The sequence below is a fragment of the Camellia sinensis genome, chromosome 2 (genome assembly GCF_055761805.1).
Source record: "Camellia sinensis isolate YWXY chromosome 2, ASM5576180v1, whole genome shotgun sequence".
Taxonomy (NCBI): Eukaryota; Viridiplantae; Streptophyta; class Magnoliopsida; order Ericales; family Theaceae; genus Camellia; species Camellia sinensis.
In genome coordinates, this window is record NC_138962.1 from 85,075,143 (window position 1) to 85,089,450 (window position 14,308).

The 14,308-nt window shown below is 38.7% G+C and overlaps 1 protein-coding gene and 1 long non-coding RNA gene across 2 annotated transcripts; both read left to right on the forward strand.

The window, feature by feature from the left end:
* The first annotated feature begins 410 nt into the window (after positions 1-410).
* LOC114284805 (uncharacterized) lies at positions 411-3,262 on the forward strand. Its single transcript, XM_082913555.1, has 4 exons — positions 411-657; positions 757-984; positions 1,084-1,176; positions 3,126-3,262. The coding sequence occupies exons 1-4, from the start codon at positions 523-525 to the stop codon at positions 3,237-3,239; spliced, it is 570 nt and encodes a 189-aa protein (XP_082769681.1). The 5' UTR covers positions 411-522; the 3' UTR covers positions 3,240-3,262.
* A 79-nt stretch (positions 3,263-3,341) lies between these two features.
* Positions 3,342-6,172, forward strand: LOC145819610 (uncharacterized). Its single transcript, XR_014360359.1, has 2 exons — positions 3,342-3,783; positions 5,854-6,172. It is a non-coding gene; the product is annotated as an uncharacterized LOC145819610 (long non-coding RNA).
* Positions 6,173-14,308: the final 8,136 nt, after the last annotated feature.

Sequence of the window (14,308 nt, forward strand, 5' to 3'; positions counted from 1 at the left end):
TATTATTTTTGTCTGCAATAATCAAGCGGACTTATTTTTGTCTAGTTCATGTATATAGTGTTACTTATGTTATTGCAGATTGGAAAATGGTTCCTGGCTTAAAGACTGGTCGGCTTCGGAAGAAGACACTCACGCAGCCAGAAACAGACTCGCCAGCTGCTATTCCTTTAGGATCACCCGTTGCTCCGTCTCCTGTTCTACCCGTCCGATCAAATGTGGGACCATCTCATCATATCACTAGCCAACCAATGGTTGATTCTGATGAGACACAAGCCCCATCCGAAATGCAGTCGAGTGGCGTAGGTAAGAATAAAGTGTATAAAATTTGTCAATTACCACATGCCATTGCCATTGTTTTTTTGTAGCCAAATTTTAGGCAATTTTCATGATGTTATGTTGTTAACAGGGACTTCGAAGCCCCTACGTGTACGTGGACCGACACTTGGCAAGGGCATACAAAAAATAATTAGAGCCAAAAAAGGGGAAAAATGTTATGTTCACATCGATCGTGGGTTGAATGCAATGACTGGCAAGTATGCCACTCCAGCAACTAACGAGTTAGGAATTCAAATTAGAACCTTGTGCCCTTTGAAAGATGTGAAGTCATGGCTGGATCTTGATGAGACTACAAAAGCTGCCGTCATCCAAGGAGTTCTTGTAACTAATATTACTTGTCCACAATATGTAATTGTATTATGTGAGTAATAAGAAAGACTAATATGTAATGATTACTATTTCAATTTGTTTTGCATGTAGGACAAGTTTCAAATTGGAGACGATTTCCACAATGACTTACAAGCACAGGAGATTGTGAATAAGAAGGCCTATGGGTTGTACAAAGATTGGAGGTACACCTTGAAGCAAGAGTTCGAATTGTTAGAAGGACTTCCACGTGATGAGATCTATGGTCATCCGCCCGTATGGGTGAGTTTAGATAATTGGAAGCATTTGATCGATGTGGCATGGCAAGATGCATCTCACCAGGTAAAATAATAGACTAGATAGAGTACATATATCTATGTGAAAATGTGATATGCCTTAATATTGACAAAAAAATTGTTTATCTGCTTGACTTATTTTTAGAAACGGTCAAAAGCTGGCAAGAGTAATAGGAGTCAATTGCCGTACAATCATACCAATGGGTCTCGCTCATTTCCTATCGCAATGGCTGCTATGGTGAGTTTGATTTTTTTAAAACTTGAATCCATTATATGTTGTTTGGATATGAAAAATGTTATGTTCTCCTACACATATATATATATATATATTTTAAACTCTGTTAGTAAACATGTACTGTCTGCAAAAAATCTGTCTGGAAAAAATCTATTAATGATACCCTTGCCACATGTTTGCATTCTAAATCTGCCTACACTATACTCTATCTTTCTTTCGAAATCTGTCTCGCAAAATCTAAACTATACTCTGTTTACACTATAATACACTATAATACATAATCTGTCTACACTATAATACAGTATATATAAATCTGTCTACACTATAATACACAATCTGAACTATATATACTGCACTATACTACAAAATGTAAACTATACTCTAAAAATCTGTCTAAACTATAATACAGATTGTGTATAGTTTAGATTTATAAATTTGTGTACACTATACTACACTATAATACAGTATACACAATAGTTTTACTAAATCTGTCTACACTAATTCATACACAATCTGAACTATATATACTGCCCAAAATCTAAACTATACTCTGTTTTTCACTTAAGATCATTAGTCTTGTAGCTCTTTGTGTTTTAGATTTAAGTTAATACATTCACAAAAAACAGATATTCCTGTACATACACATGTTATAATACACATAATCTGAAGTGATTATAAGTGGCTATGTGCAAAAATCTGTTGGACATAATCTGTTTGAGAAATTCTGTTTGATAATCTCTAGTAACATAGCTCATATAAATCTGTTGGACATAATCTGTTTGAATTTAAAATCAATGAGGATTGGGTTAATTTGATTATGAGCTATGTTACTAATAGCCACTCCTCCATACTTTGGAATGGAGAAGTGATTAATGGTATTCATAATGAAAGGGGCGTAAGGGAAGGTGACCCAATCTTACCTTACCTTACCTCTTTGTACTCTATATGGAAAGACTCTCAAACATGATCACTTCCAAAGTTAAAGATCGCACTTGGAAGGGCATTAAAGCCTCTAGAAATAGTCCCCCACTTTCTCACTTGTTCTTTGCTGATGACCTCATACTCTTTGCCAAAGCTGATCAACCCAACTGTGAAATTATCATGGATGTTCTCATTGAATTTTGTGATGTGTCTGGGCAGAAAGTCAACCATGCTAAATCTAAACTTTTTGCCTCTTCTAACCTTCCTAGACATAAAGCTATGACCTAAGCTTTCAAAGTAGGATCCCCCTGACGTAAGATCTTGGTAAATACCTGGGATCCCTACTTCTCCATAAAAGAGTTAACAAGACCATGTTCAATGAGATCATAGAAAAGATGAAGACTAGACTCTCAGGGTGGAAAGCTAGAAATCTATCTCTTGCTGGCAGAACCACTCTCATTCAATCTATGACCTCAATTATTCCCAGTTACAACATGCAAACTATGGAACTTCCTAGGAGCCTTTGTAATGATATTGACAGATTGAACATAAATTTTCTCTAGAGGGACACTGATAGCAGGAAGAAAGTTCATTTGGTGTGTTGGGATATTGTGTGAAAAATAAAAGTTAAAGGGGGACTAGGTATTAGAAAAGCTAAAGATCACAATGCATCTCTTCTCATTAAACTTGGATGGAAAATTCTTAGTGAGAAAGACAAACTTTGGTGCTAAGTACTACAGTCTAAATATCTTAAGAATAACACCATATTCAATTGGCCCATAAGGAAAAGATCATCTCATACTTAAGAATAACACCCAATCATTAGTCTAGTAACATAGCTCATATAAATCTGTTAATGATAATCTCTTTGAATTCGAATCTGGCTGCAAATCTGGCAGAAAATCTGTCTAAAAATCTGTCTCCAAATCTGTCTCCCAATCTGTCCAGCAATTTGTTTAAAAATCTGTTCATGGAAATTTGTCTGTTTGGTGCATAAAGTGTCATTGATTTATACATTGATGTGCTAACAGGTAGCAAAAGATGGAGAGTTGGATTTCCCAAAGTTCTATGAGGACAGCCACACTTCAAAGAAAACGAATGACTGGATCCATCCGAAATGCCGTGAGCTGCATGTAAGTATGTGACAAGGAAATATATGTATTCAATATTTTCTTGTACTTAGTACCCAATAATACATATATGTTGCCAAAGTTTTTTAACCCTTATTTATTTGAAATGACAACAAGAGATGGTCAATATACAAGCGGCTGCCATCGAGTCGGGGACGCCATTGACACAAGAGGAGATTTCAAGGCAAGTGCTTGGACAGAAGAAAAGGTACTTGCTTGGATTTGGGAGTGGCCCACAACCGTCTACCATATTTGCAACACGAGCACACGATAAGGACATGGAGGCAATGCGAGCTGAGGTGGAGGCACTTCGTGAGGAGCGGCAAAAGGATCATGACGAGTTAATGAAAGAGCGAGAGGAGTGCGAGAGATGTTACAATGAGCTGTTGAAAGAACAAGAGGAGCGCATTCAATTATCCAATGAGATGTTGAAAGAGCGGGAGGAGGGACAAAAGGCAAGGGACGAGACAAATACAAAGGTCGAGCATCTCAATAACGTAGTTGCCAAACTGTCACAACTCTTGGGAATCTAAGTTGGGCATCCGACGTTTGTTTTTTGGTAAGAACAATTTCATTAATGTCACACTTACTTTGTTTAAATATGTTCACTTGAAGAGTTGAAAATGTCATCAATTTGTGAGTTATTTGGGGTTAATGATTTCTTGTGTAGTTACTAGAGTTTGGTATTGAGTTTTCTTAACAATGAACTTGTATTTAAAATATGTACTTGATTAAGATTAACTATAGTAGAAACATGTTAAAAAAACATAGCGAATTTCAATCTTCGTTTAGAGTAACATGTAAACTTCAACAGTGGTATTTTGAATAGTAACTCGAATATGTGTTTAAAAGTAATGGTAACCTTCCCGGTGACAAAAGTGACACGTTGGGACAGACGGTACGTAAATAGGACACATATGTTGGGAGTTAGAGTTGAAAAAGTCATAAACTTAGACGAAAAAAGGGGTTTGGGGGGGCGAAAATACGAAATAGCCCCCGAAACACTATTTTCTCATAACGGGAAGCTTCCCGGTGGTAAATGTGACATGTAGGGACAGACGGTGTGTAAATAGCACGCCTACGTTGGGAATTAGAGTTGAAAATGTTATAAACTTAGCCGAAAAAAGGGGTTCGGGGGGCGAAAATGCAAAGCATCCCCCAAAACATTGTTTTCTCATAACGGGAAGCTTCCCGGTGATAAATGTGACATGTAGGGACAGACGGTACGTAAATAGCACGCCTACGTTGGGAATTAGAGTTGAAAATGTCATAAACTTAGTCGAAAAAAGGGGTTCGGGGGGCGAAAATGCAAAGCATCCCCCAAAACACTGTTTTCTGATAACGGGAAGCTTCCCGGTGATAAATGTGACATGTAGGGACAGACGGTACGTAAATAGCACGCCTACGTTGGGAATTAGAGTTGAAAATGTCATAAACTTAGTCGAAAATAGGGGTTCGGGGGGCGAAAATGCAAAGCAGTCCCCGAAATTTTATTTTCTGGTAACGGGAAGCTTCCCGGTGATAAATGTGGCATCTACGGACAGACGGTACATAAATAGGACACCTACTTTGGGAATTAGAGTTGAAAATGTCATAAACTTTGTCGAAAAAAGGGGTTCGGGGGGCGAAAATGCAAAACAGGCCCCGAGCCACTGTTTTTTCGTAATAGGAAGCTTCCCGGTGATATATGTGACATGTAGGTGTCCACAATACGTAAGTAGGACAAGAACTAAATGTGACGAATGATATATCCTGTTGACCTAGTCCTTTGGAAATTGGAACAAAGGATTTGTAAAGTTCAGCTAAGGTTTAGGCGCAATTGTGTATTTGATAAGTTTAACTATCACCACTACAAAATGTGCAACAGTTGAACAATAGATAGTTCATATACATAACATGGCCTCAAGATTTGGCTGAAGGGAGGATAATTCCTCAGCAACAGAATAGGGAACTTAGGACTAAAGAAGCTAAGTATTGAAGGTACGTATCAAAATTAGATGGTGTAATGGAAGAATAGTTAAGCATAATCTTATATAGCTCGTCCCCATAAGCCTATAAAGAACCCAAGGCATTACTCATTCACAAATAGAAGCATATCTACATCTATAAACCCACTAATTAGTTTATTCTTTAAGGAAAGTGTTTCCAAAATTTCAATGATTATATCGAGAAAATTAGAATCTTTTATGAAGAAAAAGACCATATTAATTTCCATCCGTGGAGGTCAGAAAAACACTGAACTAACGTAACTGGAAGCTTCGTGGAGGTCACAAAAGCATAAGCATAGTGAGTTTTATGGATACCAGACAAACTGTAATGATGGGTTTTCTTACATTTTTATAACAAATAATTTTTGGATGAAATGGTAAGTACACCCAAAATTTTGGTAATTTCATAATACCTACACAATTTACTTTCACATTTAAGTACTAAAATTTACTTCGATAGATTTAGAGATAAAAAAGCTAAAACAAGAACTCATGATGGGTTCATGTTTGGATGTCTTGCATTAGTTAATAGATATCACTGTCCTTGTCTTTTAATGTTTGAAATTATTACGATATATATATGTCGTCCAGAAGTGCCATTGCATGCACCGAACTAATGATTTTTTCCCCTTTTTTTGCAGATGTTTTTGGACATACAAATGTGGATATGTTTTTGTTGACAAGTACGGGAGGGCATTTTTTTCATATCTCTATCCGCATATATAGTGGTTTGTAAAAAAAATTTTGTTGGTAGCAATTAACATAGCACGTGGTACATAATAGTTTTGTGGCAGTACATAATATAATTTTTGTTGTGGTACAAAAGTTGTAGGTGCACAAAGAATTTGGTTATTCCAGTATTATGTATTGAATTAAATTATTGACGTGGGCTTAGACTTGGTTCTTATGAAATTTGTAATATATATATATATATATATATAAGTGGATGTTCAATATTAATTTTTTGGATGGTTGGAACTGAAATGTGTGTAATTGTTGTTGAATGCTTCATAACATATTTACCGTTGATGGATACAGGAATGCTGATTAATAATGGATACAAGTGCACCAAATATTTTAATTAAAAAAAAAATGTTAACGTATTTGGCCACCAAATATTTTGGTAGCTAAATATGTAATCAAATGTTTTGGTGACTAAGAATTTAGTAGCAAAAACATAACCCATTAATTTTTTGCGACCAAATAATTAGTAGCTAAAACAATTGAGAAAGAGATAAAGAAAGTATTGACTACTAAATTTTTTAGTCACGGAAAAAATATGGTGTCATTTGGTGACTAAAATGTTTGGTGGCAAAAAATGTAGAAGTGAATGTGAGCAGGCTTTTGGCTACAAAACTTTTAGTGGGCAAAAGTAAAAATGACAAAAATTACTTAGTCACTAAAAATATGTATTCTATTGGTGACAAAAATGTTTGGTCTATAATAGTTATTCTTAAATTATGGTAGCACTTTTAGTGACTAATACTTTAGTGGCAGAAACAGACCTTTTGCCGACTAAACTCAAAGTAGTAGCCAAATATGCACTTTCGGCGACCAATTTTTTAGTAGCTAAAAGTGAACCTTCCCCGACCACCACAGGTTGGTAGCCAAAAAGCCTAATTCCGCGACCAATTATTTAGTGGCAGAAACATATATTTTGCCGACTAAACTCAAAGTCGTAGCCAAATGCTGATTATCGGCGACCAATTATTTTAGTAGGGGAAACATACCTTTTGCCGACTAAAGCCAATTTAGTAGCCAAATGTGTACACTTTCGGCGACCAAACAGATTTTAGTCGCCAATACTATCGCCGACAAGGTAAAGGCGACGAGCTTAGCGACGAAAAATTTTGGTCGCTAATTCATTTTGGCGACTAAATAAGTGACTTTTGGCGACCAATATTTTGGTAGCCAAAAGTGACATTTCTTGTAGTGACAAGATGGAACTTATTTATTAAAAAATATAACGCACACTCGGAATATTTTTTGGGGAGCAGTCATAAGTCTAATTTAAAAAAAAATTTAAGTAACAATCCCCAACTCTATCATTTTGAAGCTAAAATAATAAAATAATTTGATCATATTACTCCTATATATCTATCCATATGTCCACATGACATATATTCAAGTGTCATCTATTTGTTCACCTATTTGTCCATATGTCATTTCTTATTTGTTCACATGTCACTTTTATGTCTATCTAATTTGTTTATCTATTCATATCACTACCACCATCACTCATTGCAACCGGTGACTTTTCTAATGCCGGAAATGATCCTGCAGCAGTCCGGCAATAATCTAGCAGTTGTGGAGTAAAATTTTTTTAAAAAAATTATATAAAGAAAAGAAAAAAAATCATTTAAAACAATAATTTGCAATTCCCACTAAACAATTTCATTAATCATGTCCTTGTCTCTATGAAAGATCAATCCTTGAACCTAATATCATATCCCCCCATAAAAATGAACTTATCACTAATAAACTCAAAATACAATTCAAGTACTTACATATTTCACATCAGATTTCAATACAAACTATAAGACAAATAAACTAAAATTAAATCAAAACTCACAAAAAAAAAAGTCAAACCATATCTGTAGACACCCCATTTCTGACCGCCCTTAAGACTTGGACGCGACTGATGGTTTACATGGTGGAGAAAGGTGTGCAGAGAAAGGTTCAGTTTCTTCGGCAAGGAGAGAGTCAAAGCTCAACTTCATACCCCTTTTTGGACCGAAACAACCTTCATCAAAAGATTTTAGCCATAAAACCCTCTCTTTCAAAACGTTTTTGAAATAAAGGTTTTACGATGTTCCGAGGCTCGCATTTTGTCAAATGTTGCGCTTTTCAGTAAATCGAGCAAGGACAAAGTGGAAAAGAATGAAAGAGAGATGAAATATTTGAAAAAATCTTTCAAAACACCTTGCTTAGGGTTTGAAGTTGAAGAAAAGAGGAGAAGAGGGAAGAAATCCAGTTGGGGGAGAAAATGGGCATGAACCGTTAAGAAAGAGTCGAGCAGCCCTCGCCAAATCGGGCCTATTCATTTGCACACTTGGAATCAAGCTATGAGGCCACCACCGTTGGAAATAATACTTCCGGGGCTTCATTTTTCACTCAAGAATCTCCTAAATCCAATTCCGGACGGGGGAGATATAGTTAATTGAAGTAGGGCATCACTCCGGTTGGGACCAAATCTGCGCGGCTTCACGGAAACTGGCATAACTTTTTCCAAAGGAGGAATTTTAATGCAAGGTTTGCGCCATTGGAAAGATAACTTCCGGGGCTTAAATTTGGACACTTTAATGGCCACCATTGGACTTCCCAAACACCCACCGCCCACTTTTCTTTCCGGCAGCCCATTTTTTTTGTCCTGAAAGTAGCAGGCCGGCCAGAAAATCTAGAAGGCCGGCCACCTAGCTGGTGAAATGACCTTTTTTCCCTTTTTAGCTAGCCGGCCATAACCCCCTCCCCAAGTGTGTCCTAGAAGTGAATTTTGTTTTCCTCTAGGCCTTATGTCCGAGGGTTTGGCCTTTTGGGGGGAAACTTGAATTGTTTTCCCCCCATTTTTCCCCCTCTTTTCCACCCTTTTTGTCTATATAACCAGCACTCCCAGCTGGTTTTGGGGGGTTAGAAATTTTTGCTTTGAGCCTCATATGTTGCATCTCTCCCTCTCTACATCCTAACCCTCAAAACCCTTAAGTTCCTACACCATTTCTACACCACCACCTAGCACCACACCACCACCTCCATTCCAGCGACTTGGTGCTACTTTCCAGAGCCGAGGAGCACCATTTCTTGTGCCAAGAGGTTGTCAAAGATTGGTCTACAAGGGTGAGTCATTTTTCCCCTCTTTTGAGTTCATTTTTGCATGCTTTCTTAGCCATTCTTGATTACACTTTTGGGCTTTGACCCTAACTGAAAATAGTATTTTTTTGAGCTCTTTTTCATTTTTGTTTAAGGGCCTCTCACTGTTTGAGACTTCCTTTTTCCACTTGCTTCTTTACCTCTCTTGTATGCCTATTTCTTGTGTAGTATTTTTGGCCTACGTGTAAACTATTTTGAGCTCTGTTATAAACTATAAAGTGGCTTATTTTGAGCCCTTCTTCAACATTTTTGAAGGGCTCATCATTGTTTGAGGCTTTCATTTGCCACTTGCCTTTATATCCCTCTTTTGGCCTTATTTTTGCATGATTTGTTAGCCCCTTGTGCTTGTATTTTTGGGCTCTGGTCAGAACTGTAAATGGCCTTGTTTTGACCCCCTCTCCATGTTTTATTAAGGGTCTTTTGCTGTTTGAGGCATCATTTTTGCTCTTTGTGTTTAAACCTCTTTTTAGGCCTCATTTTGCATAGTATTTTAAGCTTGCATGTGCACTGTTTTGGGTTTGGTCATTAACTGAAAAATACCATGTTTTGGGCCCCTCTTCAACTTTGTTGAAGGGCCCTCCTATGTTTGAGGCCAGCAACCATCACTTGCCTCTTTGTCTCCCTTTTGGCCCATTTCTTGCACAATGTTTTAGGCCTGTTTTTGTTTGGATCCGTGGCTTGTTGTAAATTGAAAAGTGCTTCATTTTGAGCCCCTCTTCAACTTTGTTGAAGGGCTCTTGTCCATTTAGGGCTAGAAGCTGCTACTTGCTTCATTACCTCTCTTACGGGGCCATTTTTGCATGCTAGCTTAGTCCTATTTGTGTTCATTGTTTGGCCTTTCTTAAAACTGTAAATATGCTTGTTTTGGGGCTTTCTTGATTCTGTCTTCACACTTCATGTTCAAATAATGCATGTTTTGCATAGCCATAGGTCATTCCATGTACCTAATTTCATGTTTCGGGTCTCATTCCATGCATCGGGCGCCATGTTTCCATGATTCGGGGATGTTTTGCATCATATTTTGGTACTGAAATTTTCATGTTTGCATATCATGTTTCATACCTTGCCATGCTTTGTTAGAGCGGCATTTGTGCCTTAGGTTCGGTCCTCGGTTTGTGTGCACGCGTGCACGCATCTCGAGAGTCTCATTTTCATCTTATGGCCTCCTATGTGAATGCGGCTGAGGTCCACTTACGTTGGTGTAAACCCATATTGCATTGTGTATGCCATTTCATTTCATAGCATTGTGTATGCTAGGCCATATGTTAGCGCATTGTGTATGCCATGTTACCTCGTGCATCGTGTATGCCATTTCATAGCATTGTGTATGTTAGGTTGTATCTTAGTTGCATTTCATGCATATCACGTATATTGCATCGTGCTTGGGATAGGAGTTAGCCCGAGCATGGGAAACGAGGGACGTTTCGTACTTCGAGTGACGGAACGTGTCTCAATTCCCTGTCACCGACACTCTGGATTATCCATGATGGAGTCTAGGCCCTGTTGTGTTTTCATGTGCATTCATTCTATATTGAGTTGCACAATTCGACTCCTCGGCCATCATGCATCGAGATGCGTGATTGGTGGCACGAGGATCGAGGCATGCATACATTTGTGAAAATACATTGCCATGCCCTTTTCTTGCTCTCTATTGTAGCAAATCAAGAATCAGCAGCCTTCCGGAGTTCGGCACGCATTCCAAGAACAATTGTAAACAGAGGCAAACTGGGGCATCGCGATGGAATTCTACGCAACCCGGGCATATATCATTCATCATCTGAAGCAGCGTCGGGGCAGTCCCTAGCTTGCATGCTAGTTTACAGCTTATCTAGTTTAAATTGTAAATTAATTAGGGTTTTGTACTTATTCAAACTGTATTATTCATTTGGGACTGTATATTATTTATTCGGACCCTCCGAGCGAGGGCACAACTGTAATAAGTGTGCGTGTGTGTGATGTATGTCTTCCAACCCCACGTCTTTCTCCCTTTTATTTATCAGCTTATGATGGTTAGATTAGGGCATGTTTCAATTAGAATACAGTATGATAGCATGTTTGCATTCATTCATCTGTATTGCATGCACCGAGCTCAGCGCATCATACTAACTGCATTGTATTTTCAATTCCAAGTTGAATACATGTTAGCTGTAGCATTTCATATGCCATGTTTAGAATAGTCGAGCCTGCTATAGTTGCATTTTTGCATGTGTTGCATTAGGCATTTCTGTATAATTAGGATCATGCATGGATTTCTAATCAGCTTCTGTTTTGGCTTGGAGTACTCGGTGAGTTTTATGCTTTAGCATCCTTGCATGTGTGTGAGTGACTGCCATGATAGCATGCTTACCATGAGGCTATTTGCTTATGTGATATAACTGCCTGAATGCCTGTAGGTGAAGGTCGGGTTATTTGGATTGGAACAAATCATTGACTGTGAGTTTTAAGCCCACTAGATAGTGGCAAAACCATCTTTTCTAAGCCCACCCGAGGGTGGCAAATTCACGTCTTAGCGTACTGTAGACGTCCCCCGAACGCCCCGGGAGAGGAACGAGCTCCCCCGTTCCGTTCAATATTGGGCTCACTACAGTTCAGGACTCTCAAATTGTCACGGTTCTAAGTCTGAACCAAAGAGTCCAAATCCGGCAAATCGTTTTGAGAAAACAGATTTTTTTGAAAGAAGTGCCAAACATGGACTGCTTTGCCAGATACAGAGTCGCCACCTAAATATTTTATTTTGGAAAAATTTAGGAAACCCTGACTCGTTTGCCTAAGGCCACGTGTCCGTCATCACCAAAGTTGCCTCGGCTCGGGAACTTGGGTACGATTGGGGAAGGTCACTTCGTGAGCACCCCTACTCGCCCGATCAAAGATCGGCTTCTACTAACCATGATATCAAGTTTTGAAAACATTGTGTGTTCTTATTCCGGTTATTAGCTTAGGTTTACTATGTGATGCGCACAACATACAAGTATAGATTGGATCGCCTGAATTGGAACAAAACATTTCATGTTTGTTTATTTGAAAATGGTTTGATGGTGCTACCCGCAAGTAGGCTAAGACGTGGATTTGCCACCCTCGGGTGGGCTTAGAAAACATGATTTTGCCACTATCTAGTGGGCTTAAAACATACATTTGATGAATTGTTCCAATTCAAATAACCTAACCTTCACCCACAGGCATTCAGGCAGTTATATCACATAAGCATATAGCCTCATGGTAAGCATGCTATTCATGGCAGTCACTCACACGCATGCAAGGATGCTAAAGCATAAAACTTACCGAGTACTCCAAGCCAAAACATAAGCTAATTAGAAATCCATGCATGATCCTAATTATACAGAAATGCCTAATGCAACACATGCAAAAATGCAACTATAGCAGGCTCGGCTATTCTAAACATGGCATATGAAATGCTACAGCTAACATGTATTCAACTTAGAATTGAAAATACAATGCAGTTAGTATGATGCACCGAGCCCGGTGCATGCAAAACAGATGAATGAATGCAAACATGCTATCATACTGTATGCTAAACATGCCCTAATCTAACCATCATAAGCTAGTAAATAAAAGGGAGAAAGACGTGGGGTTAGAAGACATACATCACACGCACGCACACTTATTACAGTTGTGCCCTCACGCAGAGGGTCCGAAAGAATAATGCAGTCCCAAATAAATAGTACAGTCCAAATAAATAATACAGTCCAAATATGTACAAAAATCCTAATTAATTACCAAATTATCTAAGAAAACAATAAACTGGCATGCAAGCTAGGGACTGCCTTGACTCTTCTTCAGATGATGAATGATGCATATCCGGGTCGCCTTTACACGGAAATCCACTGTTATGCCCCAATTAGCCTCTGTTTTGCAATATTTTTTAAAAAGCGTGCCAAGCCCCGGAAGACTGCTGATTCTTGATTTGCTGCAACAGAGAGCAGGAAAGGGGCATGGCAATGTATTTTCACAAATGTATGCATGCCTCGATCCTCGTACCACCAATCACGCATCTCGATGCATGATGGCCGAGGAGTCGAATTGCATGACTCAATATGAAATGAATGCACATGAAAACACAACAAGACCTAACTCCATCATGGGCAATCCAGAGTGTCGGCGACAGGGAATCGAGACACGTTCCGTCACTCGAAGTACGAAACGTCCCTCGTTTCCCGTGCTCAGGCTAACTCCTATCCCAAACATGATGCAATATGCATGACATGCATGAATGCAACTAATATACAACCTAGCATGCACAATGCTATGAAATGGCGTACACGATGCACGAGGTAACATGGCATACACAATGCGCTAACATACAACCTAGCATACGCAATGCTATGAAATAAAATGGCATACACAATGCAATATGGGCTTACACCAACATGAGTGGACCTCAGCCACGCTCACATAAGAGGCCATGAGATGAAAATGAGACAACTCGGAATGCGTGCACGCATGCACGCAAACCGAGGACCGACCCTAAGGCACCAAATGCCACTCTAACAAGACATGGCAAGGTATGAAATATGACATGCAAACATGCAAATTGCAGCGCTAAAATATGACCCGAAACAGTCCCGAATCATGGAAACATGGCTCCCGATGCATGAAATGAAACCGAAATACAAAACTAGGCCTATGCATTGGCCTATAGCTATATAAAACGTGCACTATTTGATCATGAAATGTGAAGAAAGATTAAAGGCAGCCCCAAAACAAGCCTGTTTACAGTTTTAAGTAAGGCCAAACGATGAACAAAAATGGGGCTAAGCTAGCATGCGAAAATGGCCCTAAATGTGAGATAAAGAAGCAAATCACAGCTTCTGACCCCAAACAAGAGAGGGCCCTTCAACAAAGTTGAAGAGGGGCCCAAAACATGATATTTTCCAGTTGGTGACCAGACCCAAAACAGTGTATAAGCATGCTAAAAATGCTATGCAAGATAGGGCCAAAAAGAGAGCTATAACACAAAGTATAAAAAGGATGCCTCAAACAGTGAAAGACCCTTAATGAAACATGACGAGGGGGTCAAAATAAGGTCATTTTTAGTTCGGACCAGAGCCCAAAAACAGAAGTATAAGAGGCTAACAAATCATGCAAAAATGGAGCCAAAAGAGAGATATAAAGGTAAGTGGAAAATGAAAGACACAAACAGTGATGAGCCCTTTAAAAATGTTGAAGAAGGGCTCAAAATAAGCTACTTTACAGTTTATGACAGAGCTCAAAACA